At 42.4% G+C, this 23449-nt stretch overlaps 1 protein-coding gene across 2 annotated transcripts in view; it reads right to left on the reverse strand.

The window, feature by feature from the left end:
- Nucleotides 1-13673, reverse strand: part of golga4 (golgin A4) — a 36085-nt gene extending 22412 nt beyond the window's left edge. For both annotated transcript variants that reach the window (XM_083696065.1, XM_083696064.1), the window contains exons 1-8: nt 13224-13673; nt 11620-11697; nt 6231-6299; nt 1322-1645; nt 1166-1213; nt 950-1006; nt 281-379; nt 25-175 (exon numbers count right to left, since the gene is read on the reverse strand). In XM_083696065.1, coding sequence (XP_083552191.1) covers nt 25-175; nt 281-379; nt 950-1006; nt 1166-1213; nt 1322-1645; nt 6231-6299; nt 11620-11697; nt 13224-13301 — 904 coding nt within the window. In that variant the 5' untranslated portion in view covers nt 13302-13673. The remainder of the gene's footprint in view (nt 1-24; nt 176-280; nt 380-949; nt 1007-1165; nt 1214-1321; nt 1646-6230; nt 6300-11619; nt 11698-13223) is intronic.
- Nucleotides 13674-23449: the final 9776 nt, after the last annotated feature.

A 23449-nucleotide genomic window follows, 5' to 3' on the forward strand; every position in this document is an offset into this window, starting at 1 on the left:
ATATTAGAAGGATTTTGACCATACCCTCATTGATGCTGGTCTCTGCTCCTGGATCCTTAGAGGGGCTCTGTGGGACAGAGGATGAATCGACAGCATCCTCAGACTGAGGGATTCCCCCCTCTGGTAGAACGACACCCCCTGGGACCTCCTTTAGGCGCTTTTTCATCAGGGCAACCTGATGGAGGAAACCACAACCACAGTCAACACAGACTACAGTAAAACAGTACTTAACACTATATACTACTGACAATGGTAGGCCCATGGCCACTCAAAAACGCACCTGGGTCTGGAGCACAGTGATCCTCTGGTCTTTCTCCTCCAGGGTAGCATCAAACTCTTCCTGCAGATGCTTCTTGGCCTGCTGGTCCATTTGCAGCTCCTGATGAGAAATATTGTCAAACACTCTACTATATCATCATTCACAGCAGACAAGACCTTTCTGTTACATATAGGGAACATCACATTATTTAGTCATTAAGGCAGGCTTCTTAATACAGAGGCAGCATGGCGTCTCAGTCAATACACACTTTCCACACCATACAATTTCTTACATTTCACCTGCAATGCAATACAGTGCCCTCCATAAGTATTGGAAATAGGAAGCATGTTGTCTTCTTTTAGCTCTATACTCCAACAGTGTGGATTTGAAATGAAACAAAAATTACTATGAGGTTGAAGTAGAGATTCTCAGCTTTAATGCAGATTGAAATTCAGATTGGTTTCACCATTTAGAAATGACAACCCTTTTTATACATAAGACTTATGGAGGGCACTGGATCTGGATCTGATAATAAAACTATTACTGTGACTCAGGCTTTCTATCCTGTACTCGAGAAGGAAACTGTTTTTCCACTCAAATAACATATGGTTAGACAGACAGGGACATACAATTTGACATGTACACACAGGTCAGCAGAGAGAGACAATCAGGGTCATACACATACTGTACCTCTCTCAGCTCCCCTATCCTGCGGAGTGACTTATCTTGACTCTGACTGAGAATGGCCTGAGGGGAAGAGCAGAATATACTGTGAATCAGTTTAGTTAATGAGAAACATTTAAATCAGAGAACCTGTGGTCAAGAGTGCACCGAGAATATGAAATATTAGCATCATTTTAAACCACATATCAGTCAGCTGGGGTTGAGGTAGCTTATGAAAATTACCTGGGTTTTCTCCTTATCTCTCTGCACTGTTCTGTAAGCAATAACCAACTGTAAGAGAGAGAGAGAGAGAGAGTGAAAAACAATGGTAAATGATAAATGAAATACTGTTGAATATGGACAATATTCCTGCTCTAGTCATCCGTCTTTAACACTCACCTCCGAGTACTTTCCTCTGTAGTTCCCCAGGCTCTTCTCCACCCTGTGCAGACGATGCAGGAGCTGATCCTTGGACAGGGAATCAGCATGGCTGGGTGACTCCTCTGCCTCACTCTCTATGTCTGATGGTGGGTCATAGGCAGGGGCAGCAGGAGGATCATTCTCTCCTAGGGCAGTGAGGGAGTCGCGAGAGGAGCTACGGACCAGGCTCTCTTTAGAGGGGGAGCGGAACAGACCCTCTGCCCGGCTGGCACCACGCAGCAGAGACTCCACTGAGGGCACCTTCAGCTGCAGCTTCTGGGCAAATGACTGGGGCTCCTCTCTCTAGGGATAAAAGGGAGTGTATCAGACTGTATACATGCACTGTAGATATCAATGCACTGTAGATATCAATGGTGCATGTCAGAGAAGTATTTCCACATGCGCTGGTTTGAGAAGTTATCTTGGCTAGGTATATCGAAGTCTTACCCATGAGAATGCAGTCCTTTATCTCTGCAGTTGGTAAGTCAGCACTGTATTTATGCTGGTTAGTGTTTCCTTTCAATGTATTGAATAGGTTTAGAGTTGACTCAAGTGCATACAGTTGGAAGGGGTTTAATCCCTGCACGCTGCCGCTGCACGCCGACGTACCGTTGCCGAAAGCCACCACGAGGTGGTGAGAAGAGTTGTGAAGGATGTTTCAAAAGAGAATGGTTTGCCTTATCAGACGCATGTACATGTATTGTAGATTGACAAAATCAAGTTTATTATAGCAGCTCATGAATTGCAGATTGCACATTCTCTTACAGCGCAGAGAAACGTTTTAGCACAGTCTAACATGAATAAGCGTGAGTCGGCTATAATAATGTTGCAGAATGAAGTTAGGCATTTTCATGCGTGACAGCAGTAAGCGAAGCCCGCAGATCGTTAAAGTTCAACTCCTGGTGAGAGACGCAGTCTAATATTGACAACTAATTTGGCCATGTCTCTCTTCAATGTCTTCCACAGCAGAGGCATGCATTTTTCCCCCCTTGGTTTCGCTAATTCCATATTACCGCAAATACAAACAGTCTTTTGGACTTGCAATGACTACTGAATACCTGAGGCTCTCAAAACGCAAATTAATACAAATGCGATTTACACAAATCATCAATGTAGGCTACAGGGTCCATCCGACTGCAGCCATATATTTTCTCTGGACATTTTCTTCTATTACAGCATATGCCTGGATATTAGATGAATGGATATTACATATTACATACCCACCCCCGGGCATGATACTCAAATGTACCCACCCTATACCTGTCATGAGGTTACAACAAATTAAAGTTTATAACACAAGTGCACAGGAGGAGAGTAACATTGAAGTAATCAAAGTGACAGTGACACTTTCAATAATGTTCTGCACACTGTTGCATCTTCCTCCTGGTCTCTCACAGAAAGATTACCCTCACCCATCAACATTACATAAGCCTAACTTTGACTGAAATCTGTAAATAAAGACGTGCCAAAAGTGAGATTTGTTTCGCTCAGATCTTTGTTGTAATGACACAGGTCTGTTTGCTATAGTTGAGAACAACTTACACCAGTAGGCTAAATCTCGGATTTAATTTAACCCTCTAGCCCCCATATAGAGGCCGTCGACTTTTCTAACCGTATTAAATGTATCAAGAACTGAAAATGAACTAGCTAACAATAGTACATTGTACACGCAAGGTTGTAAAATCGGAACAGGAAAATGTTTATGTTGTCATTAGACACTTTGCAGTTTTTCTCAGTTGTAACACTGTAGTCACAAAAATGTCTGTGCCGATGCGTCCTTGTTTGTTCAGCTTGGATGAGGCAGTCCTGTCTCTTTCCCCATGGAAAGTGATGATGACATTGTGAGCGAAAGTTTGTGGATAGATAGCCTAAGCCTCAGTTGTGATACGTTTGATCGCTAAGGGAAAGATTTAGCGGGACCTGTCTCTCCATCACACCTGAAGAGGAATGCCTGTTGCTGTTTTGGGGGGCAAAGATCACCAAGCACCGTAGTGGTCATATGAAAGCTATTAAATCTCGAGTTGCAGCGATTTCTCACCATTTGACGAGGAAGTTACCTCAACTTGTCTTTGTGACTGTGTGATATGAAATGTTTTGGACTTTCAACTTTGCTATCAACAGTAAGACCTGTCTCGTCATCATAGCGAAAAGGGAGCGCTGTTTTTGGGAGCAGAGAGCACCGCAGTTAGGCTCAGATATGAGAGCCATAATCTCGAGTTGGACTCAGCCATATAGTTTGACTGAGTTCACTCAAATTATATTTATATCTGTGTGATTTGAAATATGTTTTGCTTAGAAGGCTCACTTTCAATTATTATTCAGAAAAACTACCTCGCTGAAAGAGCGAGCGTTCAACTTTTGTACTCCTCCCCTCTGACTCTGTGTCTCTCAACATAACCATACTGTAATAATAAAATATTAGGTAGACAGCTAGCTAACTGTGGCTCTACTCATTATTTATGTCTGATGCCTTCAATCTGTAAACATATATCAAAAAAAAAAATTGTATGAAATAAGAAGTGTCACTGAATTAACGCGGAGTGAGTCAACATGAATATGAATATAAATATAATATATATAAATAAAGATAAATCATTCTGGACTTGGTGTCATATTAAAGAGGAGATTGTGGTCTTACAACAACTAAACAAACATGTAATCGTCCATTTTCCATTGTTTTATAGCAGAGGTTCTAAACCTTTTTTAGACCAACGCCCCCATAACTAATTATCAAGTTTATCTGATCGATTGTTCAAGCTTTGGAGCAGCACTGGGAAGGTACTAAAAAGAAGCAACAATACAGTCAGTGAAAGCTGCGCTACCCTGCTGGTGCCGGTGGCATTGGAAATGGCTAATGATAATATCAAGAAGAAATGGGATGGCTGTCAAACAGATCCAAGTTTGTGTTGGGTCATCCTATTGAAAACACAGGCAAGGTTATTAAAATGCACATTTGGAAACAGAGAGCAGACAACTTTATTCATTAAGTAGGTATAACTACGACTATAAATCCGGCAAATGATTGCAATTACACACAATGTATAAGACCACACAGATTTATGAGTTGTAAAAGGGCTGTTCATCATCTATGTCGGTTGTGTAACTTAAAAAATCGTACCCTTTCTAAATTCAATAATGCAAGTCTAAAACAGTAGACAAGGATTCTCTTTTCAGAATCCTTTTATATCTGATTTGTAAACACATGTAGGCCGTACATGCCTACCGATCTTTTTATGTGTTTTGTAGGGTATGTTACATCCTTTTTATGTATTGTGTTTTTTTTTTTTAAATCGATTGTACTGTGTATTGAGACCATGTATGAAATGCACTTAACTTTGTGGTCTAACATTTTGCCGCATCATTCCTTTGATCCAGTGAGTAGGCATGTCAGCCTACAGCTGCACTGAGATCAAAGACAAGGTTCTGATGGCTGTTTTAAGTGGAGAAATGCTGAAACGCATTTACAGCACCTCAATCTTTTGATTAGGTTCAAATCAGGATACAAATGTGAAACTTAAAATGTTAAGTATTGCATTGGGATTTATGAAAACCCCCCCTCAGACAGACTGCCCCCTTCCAGGCTGTGCCCCCCTGCAACCTCAAAACGCCTCCTTGGGGGAAGGTACCGCCCCCGGTGAAAAACACTGTTTTATAGCTATACCCGTTTGTTTAGAATGTGAGATAAAATTTGCATTTAACTTTGAATTCTTAGTAATCTATAGCAGCATTCTAGAATATTATTGGGGGCTAGAGGGTTAAACATGGAGTAAATAAAATAATACAATGTAATCTTTTACAATGCACACATTTGTTATCATAATGCCATTGCCTATTTCGGAGGTGACCTTGCAATGTCCCTTCCACCAATAAAGCTTTTTGCTTTGTGAGAGCACTGGGGGTGGTGGCATACGGACGAACGGACAGACGGACGGAAATCTTCTGTCATTGTCGGAATCGGGACAAATTGCCAAAATGAGAGGCGTTTACCTTACTATATGTGAACACTTTGTATGGTGGTGCACGTTGACATAGGCTCCTGCTAGATTGTAGCGCAGTTTTGGACGAGTTGAGATTGATATATTCACAAATATATGCAACGCTCTCATGATCAGAGCTGTCTATCGGGTGCACTCGGGTGAATCAGCTGTAGTCCTTGTGTCATTTACCTGAGACCCGATCATTCCATGCTTTTCACTCACACTAAGCACTACAGTAAGTTATTCTCCCATCAAAAGTCACCAGAATTGCTTGTTTAACAGGTGATATGCAACGTTTACTCTGGATCACAACATTTTAGGCAGCACCCCCTTGCAAAATATACTTCCTACAGTACGTCCCTGGACAAATAGCCAAAATGCGAGGGTGATCAGACCAGATTCACATACTGACAAATATATGCAACGCTCTCATAATCAGAGCTGTTTATTTGTTTTATTCTAGTCATTGCACATGGCATGTAAACATTTTTGATTGATGAAAGTTCTTATTTCAATTATATGTTCAGTGCCAGAGCAGAAAATTAATGACACAAACTGCGCTCTTTGCTTTGTGAGCACGCTGTGTCCATATAGCCTACTGCTGAAATGCGCAGAATCAACTGAGAAACATTATATCCAAATTGAATCAACAGCTCATAAGCTACTCTTCACATAATTATTCAGGCGGCAATGTTTCTAAAGACACTATAACATACTGTAAACATATCCATCATGCTCAACGAAGCCTCCTGGTGGTTGTTTTGAAGAGGTGAATGACCTGAAGAAAAAATTCACCAGTGCCATCACGACATCGTCAAACCGGCGGCTTGGCTCTAAACTTCGGCCTACTGTAGACATTAACAATATGAGGCTATTAGGGGGTACATGGTGGAAAGAGAGGATAAACTTACCTGAGGAGAAGCACTCCCATCTCCATTGATGCTGCCTCTGTGAGACCTCATTACGCCTTTAGAGCCACTCTACAGAAGTATAAGAGAGAGGATATAAGAAAAGCATGGCCAGGTGGCGATCCTGGGCCTGTTAGTCACCCACACCCAGCGTGCCAGGCCCTGATTACTCTGTATGGGAGCAATATTAGTATTGCTAGGAGCAATGGGTACCCTCATGCAACTTGGAAAAAACAGAGGGGTTAAATACAACACAGAAGGCATCTCTACTGTACACAAAACAGAACAGAGGGGTTAAAAACTACATGTACTGTACGCCATTTTCTACTGAACAGCCATGAGGTCAGAACAAACAAACAGTCAAACTTAATTAGAGGAGCCAGCAGCTGAAGTCAGAGGGTGTGGCATTGCTGTGTGCAGCGGTTGTTACTAGAGCATAGAGCCATGTGTAATGTAAATGTTAGGTAGCCTGGCTGGTTATCAAGTGCAGTTGTTACACAAGCATGTTTGAGAAAACCGGTTTACACCTTTCCACCACTCCTGTTCTCTCCCCTCCTTCCACTCTGAGTAAGTTTGATATTTACCATCATAGACAACAAGAGGAACTAGACGTTTTTGTTATGATATGAGCAGCCAGTCATTGGCAAAAATAGTATTTAAACCAGGACAGATACCAATCAATTAGCTGTACCACTCAAAAGACAAGAATAAATATAGATTCACAGTTGCACTGTCGAGTGCCATGACATCAGTCTTCCTAATATAGTACAGTATCCTAAAAAATAACTCTCACAGCCATGAGTTGGAAATAAAGCCCTTCATCTGTAATAGACAACACTTGTATATCAAACACATTACAAATAGCAAGACCTTCTGCACAGCCTAGAAAGGTTAATGAATTTTGGAATTATGCATGAGAAAATAAACTTTGAAATTAATAGGCCTACAGTACCTTTATTGAATGACACCTTCTCCCCAATGAGAAAAGACAGCTCACAGTGAGTCTGCTGCAAATCTACACACATGGGTCTGCTTTGACTAGTCATTTGCATATGGGTTAGGGTTAGTTTGAAAGTCAAACAAATTACCCTGCCTAAGACAAGCGACTTTAAAAGTGCCATTATGTAGCCATTTCCATAACCATGCTGAACTATTACTTATGATGTATTGGCAGTGTGTGACAGTGCGTGCACATAACAAGACCCTGCCCTTCCGCCTGAGTTTGCTTTTCCAAAATGTTTCTGTTACGTTTCTGGACATGCACCACTTGGTCTGGGTACGTTACCTGCAACTTGCGTGTGTGTGGCTCATTGGCTAGCTATTGCATTGGAGCCGCAAGAGTTTCTCAGTGAGTGCGGACAGTGGTGAAAGGCAACCTATTAAACAATCGCAGCCTTTGTGTGCAAAAAGGTCGGTTACATGTATTCTGGTGATTGTTCTTAGTAAATGTCCCGTTTGACCTTATAGCCTCGTCTGAGTTTTGTTTGGGGAATAAGGGGATTTGTTTGTAACTCCGGGTTTAGCAGGAGAAGTTTGTACTCTGTAGCCAGTCACGCAACCGAGCACCCTCACCCTTGGTGGCAGACATGGCTCTGCAACGTGGGGATATACGGTGTAGGGTTTCCATTACAGGGTTTCCTGTCACAGCACAGCTGCTGGTAAAGCACTTGTTTCCAGTGTCTGCTGGCTGGCTCATTTCCGTGTTTGTGCTTATCTGTACATGTCCAAAGTAATAACGGCTGCACTTTGAACCACAAAAATCCTTTGCTAGTTTCAAAGTCATGTTACTAATAAATATATTACAGACTAATAAAAAATTACAGACAGATTAATTGTTTCAGTTAGAAGTAGTCTGCATTGAGCAAGGGGAGGGAGAGAGGATCAAGGAGACATACTCTGAATTGTCATTGCAATTCCCCTTCAAAAGGGGGCACATTTCTGCACATGGTGCCTTTAAGACTGAAACTTTTAGTGGAACAAAGGCACCAGTTCGGAATTAATTATACATGGACCAAAATCCTGCACTGACTGCACCAACCATCCCCACTGCACCGACAAGCACACCCAAACATTCCAAAATCCTGTGGATATGTACAGTAAGCAGGGGACAGAGTTCAGTGGTCTGTAAAAAAAAAAAAAAAAAAAAAACTCATTCAGGATCAGTGCAGTCCTAGCTTAGTTGTTTCTATTGCTGTAGCATTTCTCAGAGAAGAACACAGAAGTAACAGAATTGACCTGACTTGATATCATTCCGCTGTCGTTCATTAAGCTAATAAACTATAATATTGACGAGGATAACTTGTTAACTTGTAACACCGTAGGCAATGTGTGGATTCTTATCAGGGGTGTCCAGGCTAGCAAGGGATTAGGCCTCTCTCTTCTCTGATTGTGCAAATCCTCCAGCCAAACAAGACAGTCCAGCAGGCCTAAATCAATAACTGAAGTCTCCCAATAGCAATTTACCATAAAGCCTAGTCTCCATGTTTTTTGAGAAAAGCAGGGACATTTTAATACTAAGAGCATTAAACCAATGCATTATGTTGCTTTTTGGTACTGTAATTATGAGAGTGAATCCTCATTCCTCCAAATACCAGCCATTGGTTATTTGTTTGACATCTTTTCAAATGTTCAGAATTCCACTCAATACAAATTAGAAGGACACCACATTGTTTGAATGGCTGTTTGTTTGACCAAATCTTACTTACACTTAAAAATGAATACTAAAACATTTTCATGGCTCTAACAAGAGCTCTATGCAACTAAATGGAGAAGGAGGCACATCACTAAAACTCTCCAAACACACACTTTTGGGGGAGGGACCAAAAGCTGTAGTTGACTATAGACAGGAGGTTGGTGGGGTTTAGGGGCAAGCAGCTATAAGGAATACCTAAAGACAAGGGGATGACATCCATTTCTGTAAATGGCGAAACAAAATAATTAAACGACATGGTAATAAACCGGCATACTGCAGACAGCACACAAGCTTCTATCCCACATTACAAACCATCACTCCCAGGGATTAGATGCAAGGTTAAAGGTGAGATGCCTTCGAGTAACAAAATCCAAAGAAAATGGGTGGAGAGACAGAGCAGGGTGCAAGCAGTCTTCACTGGTTCTACACAGGCCTCCTCTACCCAGTCGCCAAAGGCGTCAAGGAGCGAGGGAAGAATGGGGGCAGGAGGAGGAGGAGGCGGGGTGTGAGGGTAAACTCACCACACTGGCTACCTGAGCCGTTTTGGGTCGTTTTGAATGGTCCAGAGCAAAGATAGTATACTCAGAGAGAAAAGCAGGTTCAGCTATCATCCCGGCCAGCAGCTGACCCCCGTCAGTGCGTTAACGGGACGAAGGGTAGGGACGGGGAGAGGGAGACAGAGAGCAATGAGAAAACAACACCATGAGTGTGAAACAGCGCTGTGGGTGCTGTCTGAACAGACTCTCCAAAGAGACTGTCCAGAGAGACAAAGAGAGAGAAAGGAAAGGTGAAACACCCAATTAACATCAGGGCAAACACATTCACACAATTTGACGTCCCAGTACAGTATATGTCCCTCCCATGTGATAGGGAAATAAGTAAGTGAATATATTTTCAAAATCAAAAAGTCCAAATTATATTTAACCTTTACATTTTTTTCATTAGATAGATTTTTCTTTTTTATCAGGCTGAAGTTTTCAGGACAGAAACAGTGACGTCATAGGGGTGAAAGCTGTAGCTGACAAACTAGAGATGTTGTGATGGTGAGTAGGAAGCCCCTGAGGCCAAATGGAGACCTTCAGGGGAAATGAGAGTGGCCAAATGCTGAGAGAGGACTGAAAGACTGAAGAGGGTAAAACAAATGTGTATAATCACTTGTTAGCTACCTCAGTCTGGATTTGTGTACAAAGAACTGAGAGCCAGATTCACTAAGCATTTGCACCCGTTGCAAACTGCACCGATTTCTGGAAATGGAAATTAAACATCGAATATAGCCTAGAACAAAAAGGGTTAAATTATGGTTAAGAGAAGGAGAAATTGAAATAAAACTCAAATAAAGACAGTTTCATGCTCAGTTTTGTTTTGGTGTTTTAGCCCCTATTAAAAATACATGTTTTACCTAGTGCAAATGTGAATCTGGCCCCGAGTATGGTTTGCAAATATCATTGGCCAAATTTTGAAAGTAAACCCTTGGTGAGGCAGCTCAGTAATTCCTTTGATGAGCATGTAACTGGAAAAATAAAGATGATGATGTGCCTTGAACCTGGGCCGATCTGAAGATCTGGTTATGCATTATTGGATTTACTACAAAGACACTACGAAACAATTGTGAGTCCTCTTAGTCATAAGCAGACTAAACTGGCCTTTCCTTCAGTATTTTGCCAGCTCTGAACTCCAAATTCCTCCCACTGAGCACTAATATCTGTAGGCATTGGTCATAGTTGCAACAGTTGTCTCCATATGTAGTTTGTGGAGTAAATCAGCTTCATGTCAAGCCAATTTCCTGTAATTGAAGTACTGTAGAGGCTAGTCTTTGTCTTAGATAACATTCCAAAGACAAAGGTAATTGAAAACCCTCATTAAACAAAAACAAAAGCAGGCTAAAATGTGTTTCACTCAAAAGCTGCCATTTTTAAATGAACAATAAAACAGACAAACAACCCAGCTCTTGGTCCAGAGGCATCAAAAAAGTCTGCTGGTTTTCTATTGCCCCAACACTCTTAACTTGGTTACTGTATCTGTTGGATATAAACTGTTTTCAGGCCTTTAGTAGCAGATTGAAGAAAGCAGTGCAATAACCTGAAATGCAGTAAATCCACAATTTACTCTGACTAAACATGATTTGATTTAATCAGCTTTATTAGCTTGTAGGGCTAAGACGGATGATACCAGAACAGCTTGCCTCTTGGGGCGAGGCTACAAAACATTCAACCTTGCTGTAAGCCTAAAATATTCACTGCTCTGTAGTCCGGGCCACAAGTAAAACATTGGTCCAGGGAATCAGAGGAACAAAATGTAACCAGGGGTGAGTTTCCTAAAAGCTTTGTAGCTAACATGTTACATGCCACTTTATTGAACTCGACAACCTAGCCCCACAGCAGCAAGAGAGTAACAATTGTAAAATCTATGTAAATAACTGTCAATGCATAAACAAACAACATTCTCCATAGGAAGAACTGTGCTGTCCTGAGGGTAGTCTGGGCCTTGAGAGAAATAAAGTACCATGCTAGCCACAAACGTTTCCGGAAACTCAGACCAGGGCTCTGTAACCTACACATCATGTCAATCGTCTGGGTCTAATGATACATTAGGGTGATCCAAAGATTATAGAAATGCATGTTTCCTCTGTGCAAGCGACTATAGAAAGGGCACAATCATGTAAAGAAAAGTGCACACAGTAAGATGACACCCATGGCTTACCTCTCTGTCACTAGGAGAGGCAGGTGCATCTTGGTGCAAGGAGGGGGAGTGGCTGCTGCGCCTCTCTCCAGGCCCCACCTTTAAGAAAAGTATGGGGCATATAGTATAAATGCATGCTTGTCAAACATAGTTGTCATCAGTCTTAATCTAAATACAAGCCAATATGCACCCAAATTGTAGCTACTTACATAGGCCTAGTCTAATCTTGCTTAAACTAATGACAGTTTAATTACTACCTTTTACCTCAAATTCTGTTTTGACTGTATGGTTATCATATTCCTACATCAATCAATTTCTTGCCGCATTAAATAACACAATCCTTAGTTTTAGACGAACAAACATTGCCAAAATAAGCTTCTCGTCACGGGCAATGGGAGGTGTGCACCATTTTTTCCAATTAGGTAATTTCTTGGCATTATTTTTTACTTTTTAGGGGACCCCTTTTGCCTCAAGCACACCCCCAGAGGCAACATTATATATTATGTAAATGTACTATATAACTACGCCTAACCCTTATTTCCTAGTGTAAACACTGCCAGTCTGACAGACAGGTTTCATCATAGTGCTGTCACTGTCAAAAATAGCTTCTAGCTAACTGGATAGACAACTAACACAGTGTCTACGTCATGGGCCGGGTAGCAGTGTCCATTGTTGCTTGCTTGATTTACTCCAATCTTTTGTGAAATTGCACTTCTTCAACTGAAATGGCTTTAGGCTTAGTTTACTTGTTACATGCTACAATTACATAGGTTACAATTACATGCTGCATTAAACAACACAATCCTTACTTTTAGTGGTTTTAGGCTAACAGACTTTTGCAAAATAAGCTTCTTCTTATTTTGCCAAAGTGTGTTAGCCTAAAACCACTAAAAGGGTCATTTCTGGACATTCCTTCTATTTAGGGCAGGGCTTGCCTTAATGGCTCAAGCGCACCCCCAGAGGCAACATTGTCCTTAACTTTAATTAGATAGCTACGCCAACCGCCTAATCCACTGCCAGCCTGCATGTATGTATGTATGTATGTATGTATGTATGTATGTATGTATGTGTGTATGTGTGTATATATATATATATATATATATATATATATATATATATATATATATATATATATTAAAAAACACAGCGTCTACCAGCAGTAATACTAGCTACTAACTGGAAGCAAGACATTAACTTTATGACCCATCTTGTAGAGTACATATTTAAACATTTAAGAGTTGCAACTAAACCCACACGAAATCTTTACATGTATTTAAAAAGTATGGCATAGTTAGTGTCACAGGTCATTCGGTAAGCAACGACTACAAGCCAGCTTGCAACCCGAATGAACTGGCTATATTCTGTGCTGTCATGTCGCTTGCTTGTGTAGGCAGCTGTCATGTCACTTGCTAGGCTAATATTCTAGCTAGTTAGAGGATTCTGGCTGATATTTGCTTAAACTAGCTACTGATGTCAACGAGCTGTAAATAAGCAGTGCATATTTTCTACTTTTCCAGAAACAAGCAGCTAGCGTTAGCTATGATAGTAAAAAAAAAAGCTAAAAAAAAAAAGACATCCGCTAGATGGACAGAACAGCTGACGACCAGCTAACAACGTCAACCAACCTGGGCCTGTTGTGGTGACTGCGCATTCCTTTGTGGTGATTGTTCCTCATTTATTTTTTGCTTCAGTTTTTTAAACATGTTTTCACACTTATGTAGTTAGCTAGCTATCTTAGCTGCTTCCCGGCTAAATGTATTGAGTTCCTTAAATGAATCCCTGCATCCAATCGTGTATAGTCTTCCCGATAGTTCCTCTCTCATCTCATTGCAGGTGAACGGAATCACTGCGCCTGTGCAGCCGACGTGGAGGAAAACAGCAACAGGAACCACAGCTACGGCAAGAGGAGAGGAACCTGTGGGACGATGAAGATCTGTGTGTTCGCGTGCTTTTAGGTGTCAGCTGTATTGATATTTTGGTATCCTTGGACATGTGCACAACCTGACTATGCGTTCTGTGGCGACGACTGTCCTTTTTGTTTACATAATGTATGTGTATTTATCTCAATTTAGCTGTATAGCCCATTGATAATAGTACAATGCATCAGATTTCAGCTTCTAATATGTATGTTTTTGTTTTATATTGTCCCTGTGAAATAAAATAAATAAATACAATAAATACAAATGTAATGCTGTACTGTGAAACCAAATAAAGCATTTGAAATACGCTGAAAAGGGAAACAAGGCTTCAATAAAACCAAGCCTGAGTGGGGTCAGCATAAAATCAGGAGTTGAGTGGGAACTTGGAAGACAAAGTGAAATGGCACAAGGAATATTGCAAGTTAAAAATATGAATTAATCAAAACCATATAATTCTTGTCCTCTCATACGGGATACTGTAAGTGTCACAGATGTATGATCGTACTTCTAATTCTGTGTTGTGTTGTAATCAACGACTGCCCAGACAACGATCGACAATAGACAATAATGAGCACATACTGTAAAAATTAGGTGTTGATTCTAGGCCTATCTAAAATAATGCAGCAAATTACACACAATATTGTAACGAACGGCGGGGTAGAGCAGCTTGCCTTAAGCGGGTATCGAACTCGCAACCTTCCGCTTACAAACCGGCCGCGCTAGCCACAACACCAAGAGAGTTAACTCTCTTGGCGGAGCTGCTAACGGGCCTTACACAGGGTCGTTACAATATTAATGAATAGATGTCATTTCCTATGCTTTTGAGTAAGAAAATGTGAATAGGTTATTTATGTACACAAATAGAGTAAGTCAAGGATTTGCCGATAATGGGTTTGGGTTTGCCGATAATATAAATATGTATGAGTTGATGTAACACAAATATTTAGTAAACCTGTTGTGTCCTTCTGTCATATTGCATTCATTGCTTGTTTCATTCAAGTGTATTATTAAGTAATTTACAGCCAGTACTATAAATACAACCTGTGATGTACCTTTTTTTCAATGTGTGGGAGAGCTTACCTCAGTCATCGATACAAGGTGTGATTGAGACGCATGGCCTGGTGCTAGGCTAAGGGCTGTGTTACTTCACTCACCAGCGCCTTTTCTACACACTTCGAAGTGGAGGAACTACGTTTGCACAAACTACGGCTGCCCTTGAGAGTAATTTTGTCCCAAAAGTTAACGTAGTTGCTGTAGTTTACAGTCGTAAAGACAGCCGGGTTGGTTGACGGCTGTCGTTGTTGTTACTTGATATTACATGAGTAAAGATGCACGCAACTGACAACCACATGTGAGACGTTGTTATGTGAGATGTTATTAATTTAATATGGTACCATGGTACCAGGATTTATTGAATATAAATAAACGATAAGGACGTACTACAACAATGGAAGGAATAAAGCCACCGGATAACCTGCAACTAGAAGGAAATGTGGATGAAAATTGGCGTGCCTTCAAGCAACGCTTTCTTCTCTACCTCACAGTAATTGGCGCCTCGACTAGCTCTGGAACACGTAAAGTAGCTTTGTTGCTAACAGTGGCTGGCACGTAGGCTATGGAAGTGTAGAATACATTTACGTTTGCAGCTGAAGATGACAAACATGATCAAGACAATGTGTTAAAACTGTTCGATGAACATTGCAAACCTAAAACGAATTAAACCTACGAGAGATTTGTGTTTCGCTCCCGCGTGCAGAAACAAGCAGAATCCTTTGATGGTTTTTTTTGGCTGATTTAAAAATAAAAGCACAAACATGCAACAACTCAAGGAATCGATTATATGTGATCAAGTCCTTTTTGGAATACTTGACAAAAAGGTGAGAGAGAGAATGCTTAGGGACAGTGACCTAACTTTGGATGCTGCAATGAAAATACGCTATGCGAGTGAACTCTGAGCCATGGACACGAAAACATTCGGAGGCACTACAGCAGAATGTCGTAAACAAGAGGGCGCACGGAGCGCAAGAACATGACGCCCTACGAATGCAGACGGTGCGGTAATAGACACGTAGCCCGGCAATGTCCTGCTTATGGAAAGACAGTGCAAAATGGAAAGGCAGAAATCACTTTGCTATGATGTGCTTTTGGGAGGACAAAACTGAGGGTAAAAGACAGTACATCTCATTGAGCCTGAAGAGAGAATCAGAGACATTGTTTATTGGCATGGTGCAAAATGAGTCAAAACAGGACAAAAATATGGCAAATGAAGTGCATTCTGTAGGACTTAAGACTGAAGTTTGGATAGCTCCCTTGCTGGTGAATGACACCATTGTTCTTTTTAACCTAGATACAAGTGCCAATGCAAACCTCATAAGCTGGAGTGATGCACGGAATCTCAAAATGAGACCTAAAATACTAAACAAGACTGTGGCTTTTTACAATGGACAAAGCATTGAAACAAAGGGAACATGTAGGCTGAATGTTAAGGTAAAAAATCGCATTCACCCACTGAGTTTGTTATAGTGCCTGATGGACATGAGTCATTGTTAGGGGATAAGGCATGTGTGGATCTGGGCTTGGTAAAACAGGTCTATACTATCAACAAACTGAACTGTGTGCAGAGTGCCCCTCAAGACAATACAAATCTGACTCATGATGCTATAGCACACAAGTATGGGGAGGTATTTCAGGGTTTCAGAGCATTGCTCTTTACATACTCCATCAAACTGAGAGAGGATGCACAATCAGTAATTCATGCGCCCAGGAGAGTTTCAGTGGCTCTCCGTGACAAACTGAGGACAGAGCTAGACCGCATGGAGAGACTTGGTGTCATAAAGAAGATTGAGGAACCCACTCACTGGGTAAATTCCATGGTCTGTGTAAACCATGAAGCCAAAGAAAAATTATAAATTGCGTGTCTGCATGGATCCCAAGACCTTAACACCAATATCAAAAGAGCATTACCAAATTCCAAAGAGAGAGGGAATAGTCAGCGAGCAAAATTCTTCCCCAAGATGGGACACCTCGCATGGATTTTGGCAGTTAAAACTTGATGAAAAGAGTGCAAAGCTGTGCACTTTTAACACCCCCTTTGGTCTGTATTCTTACCAGCGTTTGCCCTTTGGTATTACCTCTGCCCCAGAAATCTTCCACAGAGCAATGGAGCAAATCATCGAGGGCCTTGATGGTGTGCGGCTCCACTCAGGAGGAGCACGACACCAGACTGCAGAAAACACTTTAGAGATTACAGCAGTATGGACTCAAACTAAATAAAGACAAATGTCAGTTCAGTGTCAAGGAAATTACGTTCCTCAGGGACAAGATCTCTACAGAAGGGGTTTAGCCTGACAAGACAAAGGTAAAGGCTGTTCATGACATGGAGAAACCAAAGGACAAAAAAGGGGTACAGCGGGCCCTTGGCATGGTTACTTACCTAGGAAAATTCATTCAAAATCTAGCAGTGAAAACATCTGAGAAAACTGCTGAACCAAGAGAAAGGGTTTCAATGGGGAGATGAACATGCGAGAGAATGGAAGGGGCTGCTACTTGTCCTAGCAAGTGAACCCCTGCTGAAGTTCTTCTGCCCTGAAAAGAGGACAAAAGTGTCCACAGATGCCTCTAAGGATGGTCTAGGGGCTGTCCTATTACAGGAAGATGAGGGAGCATGGTGACCAGTGGCGTATGTGTCACGCTCCATGACGGCTACAGAGTGCCGGTATGCACAAATTGAGAAGGAGTGCCTTGGCTTGGCATTTGGGTGCGAAAAATGTCATACCTACACTACCTAAGGTAATCCTAGAAACTGACCATAAGCCACTGCTCGGAATCGTGAAGAAGAATCTGTGTGACATGTCACCATGGATACAGCACTTAATGATGAGACTGCAGTGTTATGATTTTGAGCTCACATACATGCCAGGAACACAAATGTTCATTGCAGTTCATTACATTATCCAGGGCTGCGCCGTGTGCCACACAAAACAGTGAGTCAGAAGAGGATGTGGGTCTTCATGTGGATATGGTCTATGCAGCATTGCCTGCCACATAGGAACAACTGTAAAACATAGTCACAGAGACATCAAAGGATCCTGTTCTGAGGAAAGTAATGAGAAATCACGTTAAAGAGGGCTGGAAGAAGGTCACGTAAACAATATTACCACATTCTCTCTCTGTGGTTGATGGACTTCTGCTGAAGTGTGACAGGATTGTCGTGCTATACATCTATGTGACGAGAAATGCTTAACAGGACACACGAAGGGCACCTGGGGGCAGAAAAGTCCGAAAGGAGAGCGGGTGAAGCACTCTACTGGCTAAACATGAACTCTGATATTGATCAGCTGATCAGTGAGTGTGCAACATATCATTACAAGCAAATAAAAGATACCCTCATTACCACAGAGCTCCGATCACAACCTTGGGAAAAGGTAGGAACTGATATATTCCACTACGAGGGTAAAGACTATTTGTTAGTTATTGATTATTACTAACATTTTCCGGAGATGGCTCTCTTGTCCAGTACCATATTAAGAACTCACCTCAAGTCAATCTTTTCCAGACAGGGCATCCCTCTAACTCTTGTCTCTGATAATGGCCCTCCCTATGCCAGCCATGAGCTTTAGTTGTTCGCGTCAGAATAAGAGTTAAATCATGTAACCTCCAGCATTCTCTATCCTCAGGCCAATGGAAAAGCGGAGAAGGGGGTACAGATTGTGAAAAGACTATTAAAAAAAGCAGCACATAGCAACACTGACCCTTACCTGGCCCTGATGTTGTACAGGGCGGCCCCGCTGGAAAATGGCAAGTCTCCAGCTGAGCTTTTACTGGGTCACAAAATCTGTACTCGACTTCCCGGTCATGTCACACCTGGACACAGAGATCAAGTGTGGGCAGACAAAGCTAGAAAACTACAGCAGAAACTAAATATTCTTTATGACCGCACAGCCACTGCTCTTGTGCCTCTACAAGAGAAGGATGTAGTTCGCATTGAAGGGCCTGGGTCATGAACTAAAAGAGCCACCGTTCTACAACAGGTCGCCCCCAGATCATACAGTGTCATGAGAGAATGGCAATGTGTTTTGCAGAAACAGGAGGCACCTACTGAAAACCACGAGACAGCCGGGTTGATTGACAGCTGGTTAATGTTATTACTGGATATTACATGAATAAAGATGCATGCAACTGACAACCACATGTGAGACTATTTTATTCACTTATTAAGATAACATTACAGTTGCCGTCCGCAATAATCTTCGACAACGAGCTCAGAGATCTGATGAGAGCATGACACAGTAAGTTTGGAGCATTAGGAGAGGAGATCATTGAACTGATCTGACATTGAACTGTGCTATTACTCTGGCCTGCCAAGTTGAGTCAGCCATATAGAATGCTGCTCTGCTTTCTGACAACTCACTAGACCACGCTATCGACAGAAACATCGCTCTGAAAGGCGAACCGCATAGAATTCATCCTCCTTTCCGGGAAGACAGCGCCACTGCTTTCATTGTGGATCTACTGTACAAACCACCGCCAATACATCTACATGTCCAGCTGCTTCAGTGACGTAATGTAATTCTTGTGGTGAAAAGCTGCACTTTGCTAAAGTCCATGAATCAGAAAAAACTAAGGAGGTACGAGCAGTAATCATGCCTGAGTTAACAGTCCTATATATGTTATATACACTCACCGGCCACTTTATGAGGTACACCTTGCTAGTACCGGGTGTGACCCCCTTTTGCCTTCAGAACTGCCTTAATTCTTTGTGGCATAGATTCAACAAGGTGCTGGAAACATTCCTCAGAGATTTTGGTCCATATTGACATGATAGCATCACACAGTTGCTGCAGATTTGTCGGCTGCACATCCATGATGCGAATTTTCCGTTCCACCACATCCCAAAGGTGCTCTATTGGATTGAGATCTGGTGACTGTGGAGGCCATTGGAGTACAGTGAATTCATTGTCATGTTCAAGAAACCAGTTTGAGATGATTTAAGCTTTGTGACATGGCGCGTTATCCTGCTGGAAGTAGCCATTAGAAGATGGGTACACTGTGGTCATAAAGGGATGGACATGGTCAGCAACAATACTCAGGTAGGCTGTGGCGTTTAAACAATGCTCAATTGGTACTAAGGGGCCCAAAGTATGCCAAGAAAATATCCCCCACACCATTACACCATCACCAGCCTGAACCGTTGATACAAGGCAGGATGGATCCATGCTTTCATGTTGTTTATGCCAAATTCTGACCCTACCATCTGAATGTCGCAGCAGAAATCAAGACTCATCAGACAAGGCAACGTGTTTCCGATCTTCTATTGTCCAATTTGAGCCCATGTGAATTGCAGCCTCAGTTTCCTGTTCGTAGCTGACAGGAGTGACACCCGGTGTGGTCTTCTGCTGCTGTAGCCCATCTGCTTCAAGGTTCAACGTGTTGTGCGTTCAGAGATGGTCTTCTGCATACCTTGGTTGTAACGAGTGGTTATTTGAGTTACTGTTGCATCATCTCAAACCAGTCTGGCCATTCTCCTCTGACCTCTGGCATCAACAAGGCATTTTCACCCAGAGAACTGCTACTCACTGGATATTTTCTCTTTTTCTGACCATTCTCTGTAAACCCTAGAGATGGTTGTGCGTGAAAATCCCAGTAGATCAGCAGTTTCTGAAATACTCAGACCATGCCACGTTCAAAGTCAGTTAAATCACCTTTCTTCCCCATTCTGATGCTCAGTTTGAACTTTAGCAGGTCGTCTTGACCATGTCTACATGCCTAAATGTATTGAGTTGCTGCCATGTGATTGGCTGATTAGATATTTACGTTAACGAGCAGTTGAACAGGTGCACCTGAAAATATACCTATACTGGGTTACCTTCCTGCTTCTGCCTTGACCAAAGGATGTGTGTGTGCTCCTGCAACATTCTACGTAGTGAAAACTGGATATCCATTGTTAGGGATGGACTTAATCCAAACATTAAACTCACATTGTAGGTGATTCCGGGCTCGTTTAACAATATTTGCAATATTGCACCGGTGCTTGAGATGCAGACAGCAACCACAAAACCGGTAGGATGTGTAAAAGGTTTTATTCATGAAGTCCAAGTTGATGAGTCAGTTAAACCAGTACAAACACTACGTAGCCTACCAGTATGCATACGAGAGAAAGTGTCTACTGAAATCCAGAAGCTGTTGAAAATTTGGGTGATAGAAAAAATGTATGCTATATGTGAACCAAATAAGTCAGTCCTTATTTATCCCTTGCCGCACATGGAGGACCTGTTTACAGAACTCAGAGGTGCTACAGTCTTTTCACAAATAGACCTTGCCAGTGTGTAACACCAACTCCCATTACATGAAGAGAATAGAAATCTGACAGTGTTAATTGCAATAAGGGCCTTTTCAGGTATGGTTTAGTTAGGAGATACCTGGGGCTCAAAATTACCTTATATAATAACGGAACAGCGTGATAAAACTGCATATGACACAGAACTATGACTGCCCTACATCACCTGACAGACGATGGACTCCAACTGATCTTTTCCAACTGTTAATTCAACCAAATCCACATTCCGTATCTGTGTCATATGCTATCCAAAGAAAGGCTACACCTGAATCCAGACACAATTGCACCTGCTCCAAAAGATAATGCCGCACTGCGCTCTTTCCTAGGCCTGGTTTAGTACATTTATACCCAACTACGCCACAGTGTGTGAGCCACTCAGAGTGCTACTTAGATCACGGTCTGATTCTACATTCACATGGACTGATAAAGCTGAAGAGAGTTTCAATAGACTGAAAACTAGCCCAGCGCTTTCGTTTTGTGATCCAAGCTTTCCAACAGATCTCACTACAGATACCTCCAATTACGGGCTTGTGGTATCCTAACACAAATACATCCCAATGGTACTTAGCTCCCTGTTGCATTCGTACCTTTTCACCTGCTGAGAGAAACTACAGTACAGTTGAAAAACAAGCCTTGGCAGGTGTTTAGGTGATCAAGAGGTGGACGACTTTCATTTATGGGACATCACTTCACCCTAAGAACGGACCACCAAGCACTGACCACTTGACTTGCCACAAAAGAAATGAACAGAGCGGGAATAAGAATAGCCCATTGGTCAGCAAGACTCCTGTGTTTCCAATACGACGTGACATACCAACCTGGTAAGAAAAACTTTTCCACTGATTGTTTATCACGCTTACCTGTAAACATCCCTTGCTGAGGAAAAAGAGCCAGAGCTCATTGCAGAGATTTCAAATGCATTTACCCCTTTACACAGCTACAGAGCTCTGCCACATGCAACAACAAAGTATGTCTGATGTACCTTCAGGGTGGTCAGAAGAGTGCCGTCCTTCCTGTAGGCTTCATTGGCTCTCTCAAGGACCATCTCGGTTTCATAAGTGAAATGTGGGATTGTGATCGGCCACGGTAGATATCTTTCTGTACTACTCTGGAGATATAACAGTGTCCTGTGAGGACTCAGAAGAGGAACCAGCATCATAATCAGATGACTGCTGCGAAGAGACACTGTCAATGCTTTCATCATGGGAATACATGGTCAGAACATTAGGGACAACTTAGACAACTTTGATAGTGTCTTTGTGTTTAATTTGATCAGTTGAACTAATTTAGTTCCTGTATTTAGTTCCACCATGGTAGCTGGAATTCCTGAGGGAATTAACTTGTCAAGTATTAACATCAACTTTATGATCAATATTCACTTTGAGCTTTGTATCCAGCCCAGCAAACACAGCCATGTTGTTGCAACGTACTTTTGGTAGCAGCAACCTTCTCTGAAGGTAGCCATTACATACAAATTAATTACTGTTAAGGGTCGCATTTACATTTATGGCATTTAGCAGACGCCTTTATCCAAAGCGATTACAACAAATACATTTGTTTAATTAAATGAATCATCTATCCATCAGTCATCATAAGAAAAAGTAATTAATGCTCACACCAGGGGCCGTTGGCAGTGACAATGCTAGAAGGAAAAATTACTTTTTTTTAACAGGAGAAACTTGTACAGGGGGGAAGTGGGGATGAAAAGCTCTTTAGGAGGGACCGTTAAGATAGCCTGAAGAGATGGGTCTTCAGTCTACGGCGGAACGGCGGAAGATTGGTAGTGAGTGACTCTGCAGTCATGACAGCAGTGGGAAGCTCGTTCCACCAGCCGGGCGCCAGGACAGTGAAAAGCCGTGACCGAGTAGTGCGGCTGCTGCATCCACATAGAGGCGGTGGTGCCAGGCGACCAGCCGAGGTGGAAGAGCGGAGTGATCGGGCAGGGGTTTGGGGGCTGACCATTGAGTTGCAAGTAAGGAGGGTCTGTTCCCTTTGCCGCCCGGTAGGCGAGCACCAGGGTCTTGAATCTGATGTGAGCTGCTACCGGGAGCCATTGAAGGGTGTGGAGGAGGGAGTGACATGGGAGAATTTGGGGAGATTGAACACCAGACGGGCGGCAGCATTCTGGATGAGGCCTGATGGTGGAGGCAGGGAGACCGACCAAGAGTGCATTGCAGTAGTCAAGGCGAGAGATCACAAGAGTTTGGACCAAGAGTTGTGCTGCTTCTCTGGTGAGGAATGGACGTATCCTTCTGATGTGGAGGAAGAATCTACAGGAGCGTGCTGTCGCTGTGATGTTCGCCACACAGGATAAGTGGTTGTCAAGGATCACCCCAAGGTTCTTGGCTGTATGGGAGGAGGTCACAGTAGAGTTCTCTACTGTGATGGAGAAGTCTTGGAGAGGGCAGGCTTGAGGTGGTGGGCTGACATCCAAGCAGAAATGTCTGCAAGACACGCAGAGACATCTGCATAGCTGTGGAAGGAGAAACCATGTGAGGAAATTACCGAGCCAAGAGATTTAGTATAGAGGGAGAACAGTAAGGGCCCTATGACAGACCTGGGGCACCCCAGTGGTGAGGGCTCATGGAGAGGAAAG

The sequence above is a fragment of the Argentina silus genome (assembly GCF_951799395.1).
Source record: "Argentina silus genome assembly, chromosome: X".
Classification (NCBI taxonomy): domain Eukaryota; kingdom Metazoa; phylum Chordata; class Actinopteri; order Argentiniformes; family Argentinidae; genus Argentina; species Argentina silus.